Source organism: Lineus longissimus, chromosome 6, assembly GCF_910592395.1.
Source record: "Lineus longissimus chromosome 6, tnLinLong1.2, whole genome shotgun sequence".
In the NCBI taxonomy this organism is placed as follows: Eukaryota; Metazoa; Nemertea; class Pilidiophora; order Heteronemertea; family Lineidae; genus Lineus; species Lineus longissimus.
The window spans coordinates 15,228,546-15,251,972 of NC_088313.1; the positions used below are offsets into that span (position 1 = coordinate 15,228,546).

At 41.7% G+C, this 23,427-nt stretch overlaps 1 protein-coding gene across 4 annotated transcripts in view; it reads right to left on the reverse strand.

The window, feature by feature from the left end:
* The window catches only part of LOC135490037 (probable JmjC domain-containing histone demethylation protein 2C), a 96,479-nt gene that overhangs the window by 14,490 nt on the left and 58,562 nt on the right, over positions 1–23,427 (reverse strand). For all 4 annotated transcript variants that reach the window (XM_064775689.1, XM_064775687.1, XM_064775686.1 and 1 more), the window contains exons 7-8: positions 11,283–11,445; positions 5,737–7,735 (exon numbers count right to left, since the gene is read on the reverse strand). In XM_064775689.1, coding sequence (XP_064631759.1) covers positions 5,737–7,735; positions 11,283–11,445 — 2,162 coding nt within the window. The remainder of the gene's footprint in view (positions 1–5,736; positions 7,736–11,282; positions 11,446–23,427) is intronic.

A 23,427-nucleotide genomic window follows, 5' to 3' on the forward strand; every position in this document is an offset into this window, starting at 1 on the left:
TGTATTGTGTTGCCACCTTTTGTCAATTTGACTAACTGCCATCAGTCTGCAGTAATGTCATTGCAGTACATTGACATTGGAAAGCCAAACAAAGATGGAATTGTGAATCATGACAATAAATAGTGTGCCAAGCTTTTAGTTTTATCAGGATGCCAAATGGATTCATTGCAGAAAAGGTCACGCACCTATCTTTTTACAGAAGTCAACAAATATCAAGATCACGGCATCAGGCTATATAAAGGTATTGGTGGCACTGATTTAACTTGGGTGTGTGTCAAAACACGAACACAATTCAATTGATGTAACGTCTTTATATTATAAACAAGACTCTAGAGACAGTCGAGTCTTCATCTTAGTTTTGTTGGTGTTGACACACAAATAGCCTACCACACTAGACACACCAGTCCTACACTCCTCCCAATCAAGCACAAACCTAATATCCTCCTTGAAAAATAAACTCCAACCCCTGGGTTATTGGGAGGTTACCTTCCAAAGCGGCAAAGCTTCTCACTGCTGATGTCGTGATTCCTTGAAAAATACACTCCAACCCCTGGGTTATTGGGAGGTTACCTTCCAAAGCGGCAAAGCTTCTGACTGCTGATGTCGTCCTTCTCCCACAAAATGGAAGATGGCTGACAGGTATCCACTCTCTAGTCTAACCCAGAGGTTGCAGTTGATAGTAAGGATACTGTATTATACAAACACTGACGGGAATAGACCTTTGAGTGCAATAAAAACATCAAACGATCGGAATGCGAAATGCAGTGTAACCTGGTTCAGCGTAGTATCAGATGGAAATTCCACATGCCTAGAATATGACTCGGCCACACAGCTGCAGCCGTTTCAATTAGAACTTAAAGTGATTGATCGTCTCTTTTATCGACCAAGCCGTTCAATACATAATTCAAGAAGCCCCTTCTATTATTTATACACGCTACGGGATCGCGATCAATTCAACTGCTATAGAAGGTCAAGGTCATTCAATAGAACTTGAGCAGTATGAATCATATGAACAGGCTGTATACGCCATGAGATAAGTATTGTACCCTGATGAATTGTCCCCTGATTTGGGGAAGCGATCTTCAGTCAAGTGACTTCTCCAGGCATGGGAGGTGTCATAAGATGCAAGTAAAGTAACTTGGTCGAGGTCATCCTCACAGTAAAGCAATAGGCATATTGTTCATTTTCATTTTCTCCGAGTATACACAGCCGGCCAAGTTTAGTACATACCATCAACCACACATTCTCCTCAAAGACCCCATCAATTTCCCATCAGACCTCATCAACCTAAATTCCAACATGACATTCGCATCCCAAAAACCATCAACTTGTCAAGTTCCTGGCACCAACCCAAACATTGTATTCGCCAGTAAAAAGTACACAATGGTAGGATGTACAAGTTGTAGGCATGTAACCTTGAAAAAACAAAGAACAAGAAGTTCAAACAATGTGTTGTTTGTTTGGAAGGAGATTGCTATCAGATCCAGACAGACCCAATATCATCACAGGTTTAACCCTCTAAAATTGGCATCCGGTTCACTTTGTTCGCAGCCTTAACCCTCGGAAATTCACCACTTCTTTGGTTTATTTGCGGCTTCAACCCTTTCAAACTTGCAACCAGTACCCTATATTCCATCTTGACCAACAAGGTTTCAGATGCCTGTTGGGTTTTCATGACATGGCCACTGCATATAAGATCCCATGATGCCTATACACGAGCCAGCTGGGTTTGCCTATTCACAACTGCAACCCCCATTAAACTGAGGTGTTAAGTAGGGTTGGTGAGAGAAGCAATTTTCCCATGCTGTGAAAAGAGAGAGATCACAAACAAGGCCCCATGATGTACACTTCTGAAAAGAGGTAAATCGTCCCTGGAAGAACTCATCTCCAGTGAACCAAACAAAGGATGCAGTTGCCAGGACAAATACATTTCTTAGCTTCCTACAACCTCAGCATTCATGGAATTCTCACAACCGAATAGGCAAACCAGTTTATAGAGGGAATACAAGACAGGTAGAACACGTTTCCTGTGTATAGTCGCTGGATGTAAGCAATGATGTCTGTGATGGAGTACAAACATATGCCAGATTCTCAGGAATGCCACATACCTGTTCACACACACTTCTTATCATTTACACTAGGCCTATAGGCCCCCTGTTGTAGTAATAATACAGTAAGACAATCTGGAGGGTGCCAGGGGGCAGTCCCATCATCAAGAAAACCAATACTCGTTCAAGTTTGACCCTGTAAACCTGTGCATCTTCGTTACAAAACAAGAAGTGTTAATAACACAATTGAACATACGCCTGTGGGGATATCACAGCTGTCAGATCAAAGTAGTCTAATCAGGTACGGGGCTTTTATGTCATGTGAGGAATTCTGTAGTAATGTCACTGGTTGCCCTGGTAACAGCTTGTGACTCACATGACAGAATACAGGGCTTGTACTACTACTATCTGAGTAATAAGGTCCTGATATTTATTTCGTTTTGGTGTCATGGTCGACTGATGATGAAGATTTCCATGTCTTGTGTGCATGCAATCACCTTGCTAGTGTACAGTGTAGATAGATTGGGCCGAACATCATGCCATCAGCCACAAAGAGGCATTGGTGACAGTGTGTTATTAAACATTCAGATGGGCACACAGATATTCAGATGGACGTACAGATGGACATACAGATGGGCAACAGGCCCATTTGTTGTGAATCTACAACCTGGAAACACTCCAGATTGAGCCTCCTCGAGACTTTGTTGTGTAGAAGCAAGATAAACATGGCGTCTGGTTGTATCAGGTAGAGGTTGCAAACTGGCGGTCAGGAAAAACACTGGGTATCAATCACAGCCTGACTTTTACTAGGAAACATGCTTATCATCACATGGAAAAACATCACAAAGGAAGCTCCTCCACCATCATATTAACCCTTCCAGTGTTTTTCAAGGAACACACTTAAGTTGGAGGAAATTTAGAATTTGACAGGCCAAAAAACTGCTAACTTCCCAAAGATTCCTGATTACATGTTGTAAAACGCCGATTGTGTTGATCGGATTAAGCCGGCTGTGATAACAATAGAATTGATGAATAACATTAAAGTTAATGCAAGGGCCAAGTTTACGCTTGAGGCCCGAGTTCCAGTCACTAGGCAAACTCAATGGAGACACACTTAGGCCTGAAGGCAAACACTCGAACACAAAACACCCCATAAGCCTTTGTAAGTTATCACTTTGTCGAAACAAATTAAATACGAAATCGTTTGTCTCGACATAGCCCCCCCCTTAACAATTCTACAAAAGCACAATATGTTTTGCAAAAGAACTAGAGACAAACCCAGCAGGAATGCCGAAGCATTATTTCATAGGCCTACTCCGTATTTGAATTTACACCACAGGGGACATTCAAATATGCAAATAGTCTGTGAGACTGGTATTGGCTCAACAACAACACAAGCGATATAATTGCACTCCCATTGATTTTGGAACATGTGAGCCACGTGGGCAGACGGCAAGTTTACACATCAAATATTTTTCGAGAAGTCGCACATTTCGAGGAAGCTTGTGTTAACTCAAGTTACGAATATGGATTGAAATTTGCTAGCCTTTGCCGTCAACCACTCAGACACAGACCCCGTCTGTCACTGAGACCTGGATATCCCTTACTGCAAGATCTTACCAAATGTGAATCGTAATGCCGCCTCTGCCAAGTGATTTTTTCAATCCAATTACTGAACTTAACAGCTGTCAGTGAACCAGAAGTGCTGTGTACCAACTTGTGAAGCAACAGCAGCAGGTTTACATTACACTACTATGTGCCAATTACTTGAAAAACCAAGGTTTTCATGGTAAACAGGATGACTCAGTTCAGTGCAATGGGCATCCATCAACGATGATTGCTGTTAGAAATACTCTTCATGGTATGAGTTCCTGGTTTAAGTGCCCCCCCTCCCCTCCCCATCGATATGGTGACCACAAAAAAGGAACACTTTACTCCAAATGCCTCTCTCAACTTGAGTGCCCTGGGTCTGTATCATCAGCGAGACAACACATACCACGCTTGTTACATTATGATCCTGGCATCCTGGAGTCCCATACCAGGAACCCATGTTGTGGCCATGTTACAGTGCTCATGCCTGTCAAGAATGTAAATTTATTATGAATGGATTCATACAGAAAGCAGGTCTTGGTACTTAAGCACACAGGAATGAGTCACCTCACAGACAACAGCTGGATGGGCCACTTTTCACCGATTCATTTGCCACAAGTGACACCCCGACAAGAGCCAATAGTTTTAAGATCAGCTAATCAATACTCAGACTAGATGTGAATCATAAATAAAAAAGCTTGCCCTAGTGTCAACTACTTCAATTCCCCCAAAATGTTCAATGACGCTCTCCATCCTTGAGTAGCGCTGATGACTTCCCGTGCGCATTTCCAGGTGCCCATTATTGGCATTATGACCAGTGGTACTGGTAGGCCTAATGCATATTCAATGCAACACTTGCAGTGTGCGCATCCCCGCGGAACAATTAAGCCAACCTGACTGAAATGCGACCCTTTTAAAAATACAACATTGAGTGATCATTAGCATTCAACTTGTGGTGCAGAGACGGAGTGATTATCCCTTCACAAAAAAATCCAAAATTGCCAGACGGCAAACTATGTAATGGTGTATATGAAATATGTGCACCTATCTGCCTCCTCCGGGGGGGCGCCAATAAATATGAAATGTAGCCAATCCCGCTCAACCCGATTATAAATCTACAAGGAACGTGCCCCAAGGCTGGCAGGTCTAATACTACGCTGTGGACCAATTTGCCACTGATCCGAGAGCCAATGATTCAAAGGCGTTGTCAGGATATGAAGCTTATCACATAATCTAACTGGAAGGCTGACAAATCAGAATCTTTTCCTTAGCACACCGTAAAATGCATTGTTAGTTCTCGTTTTCATCATCTTAGTTTCAGATATTATGACCACCCCAGGTTGAGGAGACGAGGACAGTTCTAACTTGCCAAGGCAAAGTGAAAGTCCGGTCAATAAATTCGGCATTCCCCTGTTTACAGAATGCTCATTATTTTTTTCAATGTGAATGTTCTGGTGGATGTGCAAACTCTGTTTTCCACTTTTTAACACCTATCTGTCACAAATTTTTGCCTGACCTCTTTTTCACCTTGCTGTGAACACCTCAGTGCAAATTTCCATCAACAGTTTTGAAATTTCGTGATTTCATGTGTTAATGAACAACTCTATACGTGTCAACCTTGACTAAACATAGATAGCAAACACACTAATCTGAGAGATAAAATTTAATCCATTGAATAATTGATATTACTGTTTAGGCTGATAATCTAATATGATCAGTTTAGCATACAACAATCAAACCTATCAAAGGTTTTACAAATCCCCAAGTAAAGTGCACTTGTACTGTAATAATCTGTCAAACCCCCCAACAAGAATAGACAGGTATAGCTTTTGATATTATAGAGCTTGATACTGTTGCAGGTTCCTGCCGTTGAACCTGGTAGTACCGGGATTCCCACTTCAGACAAAAAAATTTGCCATACACAAGATAAGAATTCCTGTGTGTACCTTTCATTATGTGCCACTTTTGCTGTGAGGAGGCTGCAGAGAGCTTCGCATACCGGGCGATCCATCAACAGTACAACGTAGGTAGCAATGGCCTCTGGCTCATATAAATGTTAACAGCAACCTTGCAAGAACGTAATAGAAGTTATCCTTACCTTTCGGCTCTTTCCCTCTCTCGTTCCAATCGTTCTCTTTCTATCCGTTCACGCTCCAAAAGTTCACGTTCACGTAATAAATTCACATCCCGTAAAAGTTCCTCCTGGTACTGTGCCAGCATCCATGCCGGAGGTACAGGAATTGTGGGATACTTCCGTTGCCATAACACTTCAAGTTGCGATAACGATACATTCCCATGTAACTGAAAAGAGTACGCTTGGTGCTGCTGCAGAAGGTGGGCTGGGTACTGGATGAGATGGGCCTGCTGCTGTGGGATGGCGCCACGTGCTACCAGCGACGCCATGTCCATCTGCGAGCCGTGTGTCAGGACATGTGGATGGGTTAATGATGCCATAGACGAGAGATGCTGTTGGGGGAAATGTAGCGGTGTCAGCAGTGGCCCAGGGTGATGTGCAGATAGAGCTTGATGATGCGGTGCTAACGGCGTATGGACAGTCGGATATGTGGAGGCTGCAGAGACCGGCGTTTGCGTATGAGGGCGCTGCATGGCTGCGTGTTGTAAAGAAGTGATATGTCTCACTTCACTGTCTTTTTTCAGTAATTCTGGATCCCGGTAAGGTTCCACTGGTTTGTCTTTATCGAACACCAAAGGACTCGTACTAGGACCTATGCCTTTGCGTCGGATTTCATCAACTCGTGAATTTGGCCGTCTCTCATCACTCATTCTTGAACTACTACTAAGTCTAGAGGATGAGCGTTCATCTGAGAAACTGTCATTTCGTACGCGAGAGATATGTTCGGACCTAAATTCAGATTGGTGACTAAGAGCACTGTCTCCTAGTGCTGAGTCGTGACTGAGTCTTCTGTCGGAGTTTCCCACAGACTCTAAAGACGGAGGCGGTGTAGCCTTAGTACTGGCTCCACTTTTGCTGCTGTTTGCTTCAGCTTTACCTTTAGCAAGCTTAGCTAACTGGTCGGTAACTGAAATGTTCAAATTGATCGCAGCAGATATATCCTGAGTTGACTTTTCTCCTAACAAAAGCTGCTTTTTATAGTGCATTGCGGACTCGTCACTAAATTTACCAGATTCATCGGAAGTCGTAGCAACTGGCTCAGATTTATAAGAATTTTCACTTTTTGTGCGTGCACGCGAAGCCTGTTTTTGTTTCTCCTGCGATTCCTCACGGGTTTCCCGTGAAATCGACTCAATAATCGAATTGATCAAACGTGACGTTTCTTCATCATGTTCAAAACACGACTTGTCATCGTCACTCTGATCAGCGTCAGATTTCACAATAGGCCGTTTCACTTTCTCCTTTCTCTTCTTCTTCTCCTTATGGCGTTCTTTTTCAGGCTTATCTTTATGTCCTGACTTATGACGCTCCTTTTCCGGTTTGTCCTTATGACGTTCCTTTTCCGGTTTGTCCTTATGACGTTCCTTCTCCGGTTTTTTATGCGGAGATTTCTCCTTCACTTCAGGAACTTGCTGCTTTGGTTTTACACCAACAGAATTGACAGAAGACTCCACAGGTTGTACCTGTTCTTCTGATAACTTAAACTCTACTGGTTTTATAACAGTTTTGATTTCCTCAGAAATCACCTTCTGCACAACAGATGCAGATGGTAGAACAGTTTCTTCACGAACTGTCACAACAGTCTCACTAACGCTTAGAGGCTCCACAGGGGGCGCCCTTTTATTGTCTATTTTCACTAATTTTGCTTTACAAGAGTCCTGGTTCTCATTTTTCTCCGACTTCGGCTTATGTCGCTTTGGTCGTTTCTCTTTAGGTTTAGCTGCTGGTTTCACATCGCCCGGCACTGGCGCTGCTGCTGGGACACAAGAAAGTTCACTGAGAGTATCTCCGCCGACGGATTTGTCATTGGACTTGGCACGTTTACTATTACTAGATGCACTGTTGTTAACAGGTGGCACTGTCTTTTTCACTTCGGTTACCAGAGGTTTTGAAATTGTATCCACTGGCTTGCGTTTTCTTTCCCGTGTTCTGCTTCGTGCTGGAGGCTTTTCAGGAGGTTTTTCTGAAAAATACGATCGAAGAGTACATCAGCTAAACCTCTAGGGGTAAAGTAATCGAAGTACATGCAATGAATGTATGTTTTCTTCTTTGATTTGTAATCAAATAACAGTCGAAGATGATCTGAAAACTAGTTTCAATACACATCAAAGCAGAGGTAGAGAAGAGACCAGGCTGAGAGGAAACGAGGCCAGGTGGACTGTTTTGAATCATTTGACACAAATGAGCCAGGAGGTCAGGAGTCATCGCAACAGTTCTGAGAAACCAGGATTTCAAATATGTTGGCCTGTCCAAGTGACTGACACCTTTATAGCTCTTCCCTCACTCAAAGTACTGAAGAGGGTGTGGGACACCCTTCTTCGTCTGGGTCTATAACATTACCACATCAGATCAAAACTACTCGTACATGTAACTGATAATTTTGTCCCGGATGTCCTCAATAGAATATTTAAATACCATCACCACAATCGGACGAGTAAATTGGTTTACCCGCAGGTTAATTAGCAGCTGTATAAGCTTGATCATTATTCTGTCTAATTAAACGAGGATAATCAGCATTGATTATGTCTCACCAACACGTTGACACTTCTAAGTTGAAGGTTTTTGGTGCATTTTTGATAACAAGCTGCCCATGGGAAGACGCAAGTAATTTTACGTTGGATGTGCTAGACAAAATGCGGGAACACTGATGTGGTGTGTCCATTACAGTTTTGGCGTGAACTGCTTTCTCTCCATGAAACACTTGAGTTATTAGGTCAGTTACGTGGGGGAGGGGGCTTTTCTGCCAATCCCCAAACATGATTTCAAACATCACGTTCTTTTCATATTCAGATGAGTGGTGTGTTACTGAACAATGACACACCATATTTGACAACAACCAGGATGTGGTGTGGCTCAAGTGGTGAGTAAACACGTGACAGGAACCCTATTGAACTTGTCACAGAAGCCAAAGAGATAAAGACTTTTACAACCAAAATATGAGTTTATTGACATTTCTTTGTCAACAATTCAGAAGTGGCACAACTGCACTGGTTATACATTTGTTCCCGTTTTCATTATCAGCTTACCAGAAGTAAGAGGCTGACTGATTTTGTCATAGTTTGCTCCCCCCTCTAAGAAATCCAAAATACTCAGAATCAGCAAAACTGGCAATAAAAGGATCACCTGCCTTCAATACTGAGTACTCTGACAAGAACATGTTGGTTCCTGTATCCTAATTGATTGTCATGACTTCCAAGATTGTAAATCACATGTCCAAAAAAAACACCACTTTCCTGGTTTGTCTCTTCCTCAATATAGGGCCTACTTACATTTCTAGAGTGCAATGATATCCGCCACTTCAAAACATGTCACATGCTACATCCACAACTCAATAAATCCCACTTATACACCACGTTATTCCAAGTTTTATCGAACTGTGCTAAATAGAAATAGCCTCAGTTGAAATTCCCCTTATTCCTCTGAATCGTAAATAACTCACACAGACCCACTCAGAGGGACTCGATCCATTCCCTGATACTTCCGAAATGATTCACCCGGGTTCCACATGGTCACCCCCCTCGGTGAAATTCCTGGACACACCACAATAAAACCATTGTTATGACATGGTAAACACAAGCGGTTTGTACAGTGAATTCGGTCAATTGGCGCTGCTTGAAAAGTCCACAGCCATTGGATGTATACATTCCTAACAAAATTAGCATGACAATGGGGTATTAAGGATACAACAATGGGTAAGGAATCAGGGAATTGGCCCCAACAAAGGCTAATATTGGAAAGCCGGTTTGATCAGCATGGGGCAAGTTGACAATGGGGTTTAATTCACTGCACCCTGACAACAAAACAGGTCCTGCACAGGCTGAAGGCACCAGTTACCTCAATGAAAAGCCAGCAATCTCCCCTTGTGCAATCAAGGATTAGCGAAAATATTTAGCAGGTTTAAATAGTGGTGGAGATTTACCTATTGCAAAGAGAGCTAATTAGGCGAAAACTTTCAATCATGCTTGAATTGGGGGTTTTTACATGTGATGGCCTCCAAAGGACTTATATGGCTGCTCGGCCAAAATAAACATGTCTGCTTTTCTTGGAAGCTTCAGAATAGTGACTCCCAGAAGGATTACAGGGACATAAGAGGCTAGCAAGTGTTGTGTGGCAATGTGCATTAGACACATGCTTACTTAACAAATACTCTGAAGGAATTTGGTGGTTTAGTGCAATGTTTTCATTGTCATTATAATTGTGCATTTAGCACCAAACCAGTCCTCATAAATACAGGCAAAGACATGGGCCTATGGGCATACAACGCTTTAAAGGATATCACCTTTGTCCAAGTAATATATCAAGTAAATTCAAGCGAATTCATTTGAAAAGGCTGATCCTAATTCTCTCATGGATTAAGTACACAAAGGTTGGCCAAAATGAAGGGCAAAACATTTGAAATATCATGGGAGCACTTATCAAAAGTTCAACCTACTATTCATCCAAGGCACTGCAAAATCATCTCGTCATCTATTCATCAGGCGATATTCAATGGACAATAGCGTATTCAGGTTACAAAAATATTGCACTCTCCAGTATTCTATGTATTATTCACAATAAACTCTCAAATGATATTCTATATCGCCATCACTACACCCGAGCCCCAGCCTTTGTTCTCACGGCTATGTCAATTCTCTGACTACAGTACTATTATGTTTTATTTTTACATCACAAAACATTGATTTCCTTTTTGTCAATACCACTGCCTGCGCAAAAATCAATATCTTTCATAACCATAATAACATAACTGATTACGCAGCTATAATCTGGTGCAGGAGCAAATATTGATAAACAGATCTGCTGCAAATGACCAATGAATATGGTAATATGGTCAAACTGGATACGGCTCTTGTAGTAAATGGTCTCTGGCAATGATACTCTGCTTATAAAAAGCATTCCATCCCTGACGAAAGGAGGAGTTGCCACCGTAACTTGACAAAGGCAGAGCTGTTACATAAGGGGTAAATTGGAACAGACAAGCGCTCCACATCAGAAAATACCAGGGACAAAACAGCCAGGTGACACCATCCATGAATCATCATCAACCTTTTCGTCCTTTTCAAGCCAATTTAACAAATTGCCTCAAATTGCCAAGTGACCTTGACCTTGGCTTGGAGAAATCTGACCATGGACGTGTCTAATTGCATCACAGTCCATAATCGCTGTCAACTGCATTACCTTACATCACTACCCACACTTGTGATCAACCTAACTTCATAATGGGACCCTATTGGGCTTTGTTCAAGTTTTTCACACTGTGACCACAATCAAATTAACCCCTTTACCATGAAGGCCAGCTACATTAACCATTAGTGACATTATGTCGTTTGGCAAAATTCATGAAAAATGTACATATGCTTTTTTATCTCAACTTTGCCATATGTCTCACCCAATGAGTTGTTGATAAGGCTATTAAGGCATCGTCTCAGAACGCACCCCTCCGCTTGGACATGCGCCGCCCCCCCCCCCCCCCACACACACACCCTCAACCTAGTGGCAGCGCGTCTTCTTACCTTTCTCCTCTGGAAGAATGGCAGGCACTGGAGGTACCGCTTGTGGCGGCGGTAATGACAGGGCCGCTGCCGCCAATGGTTTCTGACGCGGCTTTCTCACTGGTGCACTCTTTGTGGGTGCAGAATGGCTCGGACTTTGGCTTCTAGTCCGCGAGTAATGGGGCTAGAAAGAGAAAGAAACACATACATAAGTCGAGTGAAATTTAAGGATGTCGAGGCTATCATTATTGTGGAACCGTCTGATCTGTTGCCAAATCAAAGCCAACGAGTCAAGGAAAGCTGATAAAAGAAACATTATGACTTTCCAACTTGGAAAACCCACGATTTTTCATCACGCAGGAAGTTTGGGGTGATGTCACATCTTTCAGCTTTGACAATTGTTCCTGCAACAAACAAAAGTTCTATATTCGAATCAGAAAGGATACCAATCCTTTCCGAGCACGTAATGAAAATAAATTACAAATAACTCTGTTTTCATGATAGGCTATACAATTTGGACAGAGCTCAGACCAAATTGTTTTCGTATGATCTATGCAAGGTTTTAAGCACAAATTACCACACAAACCTGCTGTGAATGTGTATGCCCTATAGGTCAGCAGGTGGTTAAAGTTGTATTACAATCACCAATATAATGACTGTCCCCCTCCATGGCCCTAAGGTCAATACAAATCCATTATGCCAACAAGCCAGAAAGAAATACTTTTTTATTTGTTCCGAATACATACACAGTTAGTTAAAGCATAGGAGTAACTAATCAAGGATTGAAGTATAAGCAGTAGTGGACTAAAACAAACGACAACCTCAAGGTCCCCCTCAAACGACCTTTTATCCACTGGTGCTCACAAATTGTCTCCTACTGTCCCTCTCCTACAACCAGTGACCCGCACATGATGCCCTCTTTTACTGAGAGATAAGATAAGGCATGAAATCACTAACACAGCTGGTAACACTGGTCCAGGGAATGAGTTTGCAAGCCAACAGCACATAATCTGTCGGTCAAAACTTTCTTATCTCGCCTGAACAATGACCTCGAGCAAGGCACCATTTGGAATCAAACAATCTGAATGGCATCTACAACTGGGCCTATCAAGCTTTGTTCATGACTCATTCCAGAATGTGACTTACACTATTTGTACCAATTATATAACCATTAAAATCTTAATTTCTGGGGCAATTAAGTTCATCTTGAAGTAGACAGGACATTACTTAGACTGACATATCCGTACACACAAAAGATATCAAGTTTTTTCAGCCATGAGTTGGCATGACTGAATCCAGCAGACATTTCTCATTTTACCAGCAAAGTGTTGACAACCCAAAGATATACACACGAGAAGCTGTGGTTTATTCAACCCTATCGATCCATATGATAACATCGTTGGTGGAATTCAACATCATGGGACTACTTTTACAGACACACAATCGACTCGGATGGGTCCAATAAAGAGAGCCAACAGCACAGTGGCTAAGTGGCTATTCATATGATATGAATATAAAGGGCACACTTTAGACACTGTCAGATAAATTTGACATACAAGAAGAGGACGAGACATGATAGCCAGTATGGTTCATCTGGACTAGTTTGCAAAAAGACTATCGAACAACTTTAAGCGTTTGTGAGTTGACTGCACTCTCTGTGTTGACCTTTACAGCAGCAGCTGCGATATTCTCCCACCACTTTAATGACGCAACTCCGGGTCCAAGGTGAACCGATAATAACCAATGATGACCACATCCTTGCCATCAAAGGCCCAAGTTACACGATATTAGGCAAATGCAATCATCACATACTAATTGTTTGGAACAAACTGTTGAAAAAACACGCTGTAATTTTACATCATTACAGGATGTTGTGCTGTTTTTATTGCAATAAACACATTCATCACAAGAATGTCAAAAGCACTGGAAAAGGCAGACGTTTTCCACATATATTCTCAAGACGGCTGTGGTAGACAACCTTATTTTTCATAGCAAGACCAGTCCTTGGAGTAAAAATGTCATTCTGAGATGTCTATCTTCTGCTCTCTGAATGAAAACAAAGAACTTTCACGAAATGCTGATTCATCAGAAGTACAAACAGCGCAAAAGCTGTTTGCATACAAACTACATATGCTGCCGAAACACAGCCCACAACATGCGACATGATTGATCTCGAATATTCTCCTCAAAAATAGGAATTGATCAGACTGTTACATCTACATGCATGTATCATTGTTATTTTAACACATGCCCAAATTGGCCGTCTTCCAACCATCAAGTAACACACAAATGGTTCAGGGTCAAGGTCAACGATGACATATCATCACAAAGAAAGAAGACATCCATGCTCAACAACGACAGCAGCACTGAAGGAGACCTCCTTGCAAATGATCAGTACCAAACAAAGCCTACCTTTTTCACACTGCTGGCCAAACGTAGCATCAGCACATGCCAAGGTCAAGGTCACTGGGCTAAGTTGCCATGAGCATGGGGAAGTGCGATGATGTGTACTGAGTGTAAAGAGAAGTTACTATGGTAGTTGATAAAGCTTAGAATCAGTGAAACCTTGGAACCAGTGATAAACCTTGGAATCAGTCCTAAAAATGCATAAAAACATGAAATAATGCCATTCGAACCTAACGTGGTTACGAATCAACATTTGGAGCTTATTCTTACATGATCAGATCGGAATTTTATGGTAATTTAGAAATCTGTCGCATATCCGATTCAATAGTCTATATTTAAGAACAACCGAGTTGTACCTCGCCTCCAGTGTACAGTACTGATCTCCCAAATATGGGAAGACACGCCCACCACACACCCATAATATGAACCAATAGCGCTCCGCTTATAAATACGCCACCACCACGCGGGGCCTATTTGAACTACGGATCGGTCTGTTCACACAGGGTGATACAGAGAAAATTGGGGGCCTGTCATGCATTATGCATGGATAAGGTTGACGACTATGTCTAGGCCTAATTGTCTATGATTGACTGATATTTTATAACAAACGATGAATAAAAGAAGCCTAGTCATGTATGTTTATTACCGAAGTTTGCGGATGAAAATTTCCTTCGCCGTGAGCGATTTCTTACATCTTCCAGTACGCATCGAGGGATGCAGAGATCTTTGTGACGTCACCAGTTCTAACCGGTTTTTTTATTCACGTGTGTGTTTGTCCTATGATCTCGTGCATCTAGTACCGAGCATAATACTTTATCGTCTATGGAATACAAAACAATCATAAAAACTAATTTTTGCTTCCATTGAAGAGAAATAAAATATTTTAACGACCACAGCGCATTGCCAATTGATGACGTCATCCTCCACATTAAAAATGTTGGCTTCTGAACTAACTGGCAAATTGCTATCAATAAAGTCAGCTGGGACGAGACTGTCAGTTGGGAGGGTATAAATCGTGGAAGGAACGCACCCGATTTCCCGCGCTATTTGCACAGTGATTCCATGGTTTACATTGAATATTCCAAGGTTTATCAGTGTTTCCAAGGTTTCACTAATTCCATACTTTATCAACTACCAGTTACTATTACCTGCTAATGCATCATCACTGTTTATTTACCCAAGTCCTACGCCTGACTGAAATACCAGAGTGAAATCATAGCTCATCTATTTCAGTCTGGAGGTAAAACTTGATCCCCTGCCTGCCCTAGATTCCCAAGAACTCAGCCTTGGTTTCAACCTAACCTGGCTGTGATTGCCTATAGATATCGATGAGGTAACTGTAAATAAGATGTACCTGCGGTGGGGCCAAGTACGGGAGTTTGCGCACCTGCTGGCAAGGCTGCAGCTCATCAGACCATCACAAATCAACTTGGTGCCACCTCAACTCTACCAGAAATACCAACTAACACTTGTACAAGCTTCATTTTCCAAGTATAAAGTTAATTCCAGCATGCTTCATTTGAATCAGGACACATCCTGTTTCAAGTTAAGTATCACAGGAGAGCATGTGCTTCGATCATTGGAATGTTCACTTAATGCACGAAGAATTCCAGGTCATTTCAACTTGGAACAACCATGACAGTTGGAACAAAAAGTGTATTGAATAACCATGTGAAAATTGCAGAATAAACCTGCCAGAATTTACCACCATGGTGTGTATAGGACGAGTCCTATTATCTATTATCTAATTGGATATTTTCAGAGGCTGTCTTTCTTTTCCCTCCAAACTAGGTCACCCACCACAGAGCTGAACAAAGGCGGTACATGTGTCGGCTTGTTTGGAGCCACTGACATGCCACTGGGGTACAAAGGCACAGCAATTCTCCGAGACCTAGTTTAGATCATGAGCAATAAAACAACATTTAAATCGGGTAAGATATGCCGTGAATGGCAATTGCGATCACAATGACCACATGACCCACCTAGTTGGCAGACCACATGGGCCGGATGTTTGAACCATGATCATTATGACAAAGATTAGACAGGGCGGATGGAATACGAAAACATGTAGTAGTTTCTGGGAATTCGCCTAATTGACATGCAAATACCAGACATTTTCATTATCTCACAGCCGCAATCAGTGGGATCATTATTCCATTGTGCCTCGTATCTCATGGTCAAATGCCAGCATGGTAGCCAAACCATCTCATGATAATCAGGCGAAGAATGAGCAGAGTGAGCCAGACTCGGTAAAGAATCCCTGACAAATGCTTCAAGGAGGGGTCTTGGTAAGGGTCAACCAGGGTTAGCAGTGATGACCTTTTTTGGGCACTTGTCACGGATTCTGTGACCATCGCAAGTCAATGGATCGTTATCACAAGCCTTCCACCATGACGATGATGACTCCATTGTGTAGACCTTCGGCCACACTGGCAATGGCATGGGCATAGTTGGTAGCGGGGTGGGGGGGTGGGGCGGCTTCCGACTCGTGATAGAGGAGATCAATCACCAACAAACTCAACCTTTGAATACGCAGACGACAAATCAAAACTGATAAGTCTAAAGATACTCACATGCCCACTTTAATAACCTTGTACTTTATCAAGAATGTGGTACTCTCGATCAGAGGTTTCAAGACCGTTTTGCACTCTCTCAAGGTCACTCGTGATCTACACCGTTTAAACACGAACTGGACGAATCCGGAGTCAATTTGTTAACAAAATCCATCAGCAAAACATCAGACTATTCATCACCACTAAAAATACTCCAAGAATCGGTGAATATCGGAGCACAAAGATTCCACCCGAGGCTCAACAGAGACGAGAACGTCAATTTACTATTCTCGGGAAATGAGTCAAGTCCAAGTGTATCCACACAGAAAGTACGCGGTCACCCGGTATGCGGTCGCAGTAAAAGCGCCAACGACCGGTTAACCGGATCTCGATGGTTTTCCGCCATCTCTGGCGATGTTAATAAACGTATAAGACATAATGTGCCGCTCATACACAGGTATAACAAGAAGCTAATGTTCCACTGGTGCGCTCACCTTTCCGCTGACATGGGTTATACTATTCATAGGGGTGGCGGGTGAGTCTATTCTCAAGAGCTGGAAAGGTTAGAGTGATAACCTCCATACAATCAGCAGTAGATTACTGGTGATACAATGAACAGGGTAGAGTTCAATAGGGCGCCTTTTTTCATGTTTTCATAACAATAACTGGGCTATTCAAACATGAGAGATTGCCAAACATATAAATTGCATACATTATATTTTTATATCCGGCAGCATATTAAACTGTCCTAATTACTATTACATTGTATTTATTATGTCTTACTCATATATTGTGCATGCCAGGTCACGTAAATGAAAAGCCTCGCTCCATTATGATTAGTTTAGAACATATTTAGCCGTTTAATCAGTGGATCAAAGCTAAACCCACAGACTTAGCCACATAAGATCCTCTCGGCTTACTTTGGCTTATATTACAATCATTTAAAATCCTTGCATTATTAACTAAGCAGACGCGTTACATCCTTTTACCCGGGTCAACTATTCACACTAGGCCCAGTCTTTGAAAAAACAAGCTGTGAGCCATGTCTCCTGAAAACATTTGACGTCAATGGTGTATGTAAATGGCTTATTATCTAATTCTGCGACAAACCGATACCACCAAGAAGGCTTTATATTTGTACCTTACATATCATGCCTATATTCAAAGAGGGTTTGTTATTTACTCGGCCTACACATATAGCCAGAGGTACTTTGAAATGAATTTATTTTTGGATATTGCTACACACAAGATTTTTTAACAAAGAACATATTGCATGGGCATAGATTTTCACAAGGAAATGTTCAAACACTGCTTTTTGTGTTGGCTTATCATTTAGCCTGCATGCAGACGAAGGCCTTCAGATTTACTTGACTAAGCCGGAATTGTTTTATTTGTGCTATGTGTTACTGAGAAGCAAGAATGCAGCTTAATCTGGCGGGGAAACTCTGAAAGGAAAGGCCCTTTAACCATCGAGAAGAACTGGCAAGGCAAATGTCACACAAATAGCTGTACTTTTTGCTCACGAAAAGTCAAAACTGTTAAAAACATAACCACTCTCAAAAAGTGACCGAAAATGATCACATTGACCACAGGGGAGCAACATGTTTATCACAAAATACCATTGACATGACCAAAAATGGAAAGTTACTGTATCACGAAGTCATTGAATAGGTGGATGAAGTGCAAATGCACTAGTCAAAACAGCTCACACAGCAAAGTGTTTCACTGGAAATGCTCTTGACATGATCAAGTACTGACACAGTCGTGACTTATTTCTACTCAAACTTTATGTCAGCTGCTCATAAGGGTCTTTGTGATGCATAGCAGCTTGATATTGAATATCAATTTACAGCAGGTGATTATTCTATGATATTTTTATGAAATCAAGAGAGATTGACCTTTTTATCATCATTCTGACTGAGGTCACCACAATTTAAAATTTTATAAAGGCTTTAAAGTTTATGGAAATTTCAGTGACAAAACCAAGCCGAATTTTCATTTCAAATCATACGACAACATTTGGCCCATTCCCTTGTCCTCTTAAAAGACGAAAAATTAGCAAGCCCTGTACTTTTGGATGCAATTGTCGTTCCCAAGTTATCCCCAATTCAAAACCAGTGTCATCATAAATTCACAAACCAATGGATGAAGAATGACAATGCCTTGAATGAGACGGGTAAAAAATTTGGCTCATAAAGGCGGCTGTGAATTGTGTGATATTTTTAGCAGTGTCATCAACATTGGCTCCAAGTATGCCACTCTCAACAAGGAGCTGCACAAAAGAACAATGGGCGGTCCCCTTGGGGCGGTCCATCACGGTTTGATACACAATGAAAGCGGCTGCTATTCAGGCAGTAAAAAAAGATGCACAGAGGGATGAGAGAAATGAAGGTGAAGGTCACTACAATGGCAGTGGAACTGGGTCACAAGGAGGAGCAGGTGACACTGGCCTAGAAAGTTGACTGACATCGTTGATCAGGAAATAGACTAATAAATGCCAATATAATTCCATCATCGCCAAGTTTTTTGATGACTGTCACTGCACAGAATGTCCTTTATGAAGTAGAAAGGCAGGACTCTGCAAATAGGGTTGTAAAAGGCTATGACATCAACTGTGGAGCATCGGCAAGATAGAAATAAAGATAAACATCAGCGACCGACACCTCAGCGGTGATGGGTTCGATAGAAAGGGCGTCTTTATCCAATGACATAGGTTTCCTGCGGGTGTCTCTGGTTCCCTCCTTCATGTTCAGTCAGGATGAACTTGACCACAACTTAACTCTGAGGTGTGGCTTATGTTGATGATTATTGTGCCATGCACTCTCAGTGGGTGGCAAGTACATTTTCGAGATTGAAAGACCCAAATGGACACAAAGTAGTGGCTTTCCAATAAAGACTGTCTTTTCTAAGGAACCACTTTACATTGTCAGGAGCTTTCTTGTACAGACCTAACATTTCTTGGCATGGATAAGCTCTCCTTACAAAATGTCGAGAGATAAGTCTCGACTGAGCAAATCTCAAACGCTCAAAGTACTAAACCCCCCCCCCCCCCCCCCCCCCCCCCCCCCGTAAAGAAACCTGTGGTGGTATTTAAACAAACATGAATAGGTTTCTTTCTAATGCAAAATCATGGGATGAATAATTTTTACAATCATGGCACATTTCAATGTTGAACATCCTGGTGGTATAACTGTAATACTTGTCAAGTCTAAAACCTTTTTCCGGGCAATTTCCCTGTCTTAAAATTTCTCATGCAGTCTTTGCTCACAGTATTCAGAGAGGTAGCAATAAAACAGACAATAACATGATTATAACCCAAATTGTCTTAACTTGCAATGCTCATCATTTTCCCATTTTATCTTTGCTGTTTCATGATGTATATAAGGGCAAATACAGAACTTCTTCTTGTTTTTCGAATATGAATTTTTCGTTCGTGAAATATATTTTTGGCAATGGAAATTATTTTTTGAAATCCGCAAACATAGGATGCTTGCGAGGTGGATAAAGTAGTATATAAAAGTAATGGAGAGCGAAGCTCATAAAGTTTAACATTGTCCATTCAGCGTGCCAGTATAATTGGCTCAACAAAGAAAAACAATGGAATTTCAATGACATTTACTTGTCTGAACAGCAGCAAGTCGCCTTGGTACATTTGCCCGTCGCCTAGCAACTTTTACGCAAGGGACAATTTAACCATATCAGATGAGTTCATTTTATCTTGGTAGAATTTCTGTCCAATTTACTCGCAGAATTGCATTGGATTTGCTCAGTTTATCCAGAATATAGATTAAACAGACAATGGAACATGTTTTATTGACTAAAGTAAAAATATCGGAAAAACAAACACACAGACTGGAGCATTTATTACAGTGTAATATAATATCACCTATTCACATAGAAAAGAATGACCATTATCATACAGCAACAACATGTTAGGAGAAAAATATCAATACTCCCGCAGGGGGGACTCTAAAAGTGCATATTGACGCTACTGAAAACCCACTCAATCCAAATATCAAAGAGGGACATGTTTTTCTGAGAACACGACTGTTGTGGTGGTCGGATTTCAAACGGTTCTATAACAGATTTGCTGTGGGTTGATATTCAACTTCAAAAGGGTAAGGTTAAACAGGGACAAGAGGTTTGTAGTCGGGCATGTACAGCATGAAGTGTTTAAAACTGTAGATCAGAAGGTCCGGCTTTTATGAGAAGGAATTTTACCACCCGTTTTGAAAGGAGTCCCTGCATTTCCAGCAGGCTAAAAATCCAAAATCATTGCGAGGGGGCCTGATCTCAAGCGTGGCCATGTGCTCTGACGAAATGAAACATTGATATGGGGGAAGGGGGGGGGGGGGGGGGGGGGGGGTCGGGATCAGTAACCTCTCTTCATTTCAAGAAGAGAATAAACTAACCAGACATTGGTGAACTAATCTACCTTTCTTTCCACACTGAGATCAGAAGTCCAAGAAAATTTGTGCTCACCAATGGCCGCTCTACATGCCTCCAGATCAAGGTTAACAAAGTCCGAGCTGTCTTCCGTCAAGTTGGCTAATATCGCTTAACACACCTCAAACCACATATCAAATACGTCACTTAATTACAGTCCAAATAAGGGCGCATTAAGTCCCGAGGAGAATATCGTATGATGAAGAGACTCACATATACAGGATATACACTTGTCGGCCAGAAAGCACACCTTCCACGAAACCACAAGGTACTGATATAATCTTTGCGGTCAGGCTGACCTGAAAGGCGGTGGACTCATTTCAATATGAATAGCCAAAGGCGGTAGTCTATGCATGCTGGAGTGGTGTAAATCAAAATCCCGGGGAGTTTTCTATTGTGCGTATTTGTGTGCATGTCTAAGGAGGGTTTTTATAGCTATTCCACAACACAGTTGTGAATGCCTTGCCTTTCATTGCACCAATAGAATCAACCATTATGTTTGTCTTGGGTGCCACATTTGTATAACAAAGGTGTAGCACTGCTCGACCATAGGCTATCAAATGGGATAAGGCTACGCTATTTGATGATATGTTTCAGGTCCTCTTAACACTCGGTGGAGGAACTCCGAAGTGAGATTCGTCTGTCAAAAAAAGATGTTCCAACTTCTCAACACCTTCTAGACAACTCAGGGCCGTATACTCGACCTTTGGTCCCGTGTGTGTGGGGGGTCAATAGGCTTCCGGGGGGGGGAGGCAGAACACAACTTCTAACAGCTTTTCTGCTGAGAAAGACTGAATTCCACGACCACTGTTCAAGAATATTAAGACCAGAACATCACATGCTAAACAACCGCCTGGCGGCTTTCAGAGATTTATAGATAAGGTTACGAGACCATAGAATATACATGTTTTGATATCAGGGTTATAAATGCAGCACACATAAGCCATTAATCCTCTTTGCCAAGTAATAACTTTTATATGACCATGTCGGCAATAAATCTCATAACTAGATTAATCGTACTTTGTCAAGGATTTCTCTATCTATTTTAACAATATCAGTAGGGTAACTGTATCAATGACCCAGATGACTCACAATCAATGACCCTTACTATCATTTTCAAAGTGGAAAGTGCAGTCACATGAAAGAAATAAGGAGGTGAGCAAGGCTATGAAAAACACAGTGATCAGGAAAAATAATACTCTGAAAACGAACCTGTTGAAATTGGGATATGGCCGTCAACTCATCTGAAGTGTGCTGGCATGAACACCAACTAGGAGAAACTAAACACATGTTCCAATCACTTCCGGTGCAAAGCAGATCTTCGCTAATTTGCCCCCCCCTCCAGTCCTCATCTTTGTATCTATAGCACCTGGACAGACCCTCACCCAACATAGCTCACTGCTAATGAATGTAGTCAAGGAAACCTTGTAATAGGTTGTCAATCTTGATTGTGAGCAACATGCGACTGGTTTTGCTGGAAGGGTCACATTTGTTCTTACTGATGAATAAAAGGACTTTTCTCTACAAAAGTTGTTTCTTAGGTCAGAATACCTAACTGGCCACAGTCATGCTTAGCTCAGGATAAACAACCCATTTTAAGTAATCCCAAAGTTCAAGACGGATATCAAGAATAAACTTCATTCCACTTCGTCCCACAGACTAATTACAATTTACACCATGTTTTCAGTCGAAAATGGTGGGCTTACCCAATTCAAAGCCCGAAGTGATTTCTATTTAATCTTTCGACAAAGAAGGCTTAAAATGGCTTCAACAACTTAATAGCCAAAACAGAATGGCAGAATGTTATGTAATAATGCGAGAAACGGTTTGACAAAACATGCTAGAATGTCCTTGACGAGTCGTTTTTTCCCAAAACCAAGGACACGAAACATGTGGTGGCAGATTTGACTTGCATTTTGAAAACAAATTTGGTGAAAAACTTTTGAGGACCTCTTGTTGTCCTGAACACGAAGATTTTTACAGACGTCCCCAACTCTCTTTACTCTCCTCTCAGATTCTGAGAGGTCGCGACAATCCGAACCTCTTTTAAACAATCTAAAGTAGCACTAAACAGGTGAAGAGAGACCTCCTTGAGCTATTCAGAAGCTTATCTGAAAACGGATGTCAATCCAGGATATCACACTCGCAGGGGATGAGCACGCTGACCAACACAACAAGGATTCAGAGAAACCTGTTTAGCACCACAAAGGATCTAGCCAGGAATATCACGATGGGAATCAAGGAGGGCACTGATTACATCAGAGTTGAGAACCATCACAATGTGGGATGACATTAAATCGTGACAGTCACTGGCGAAACATAATCACAGGGGCCTACCGCTAATAGATCCGGGCATTTAAAGGACTCTTTGGATTCCCAGGGTCGTGGACAGAATAATGACCCCTCAACTAGAAATAGCCTCAACTGAAAGAATATTAGCCACAGCATCTTCGACTGTTTCCTGCGGTGCGGTGGGGGCTAGATGCTCAGACCTAGTTAAATTTCCTATACATAAGTTGTGCATTTCAACTTCTTGAATACCAACTCTGACAAAATCAGCAGAGCCAACTCACTCGAACTGTATAAATATATTGCGCACACAATTTGAACAGTTGACAAAATTCTCACCTCTCCAGATCTCAATGCACCCACTTCTAGACAACGAAGTTCAATTGAGTTTTGAAATAGGTTATACATATAGAAATCTATAGTCCACGGTCGATATCACAGCCTTATCAATATTTGCTTTTCAAACAGGAATT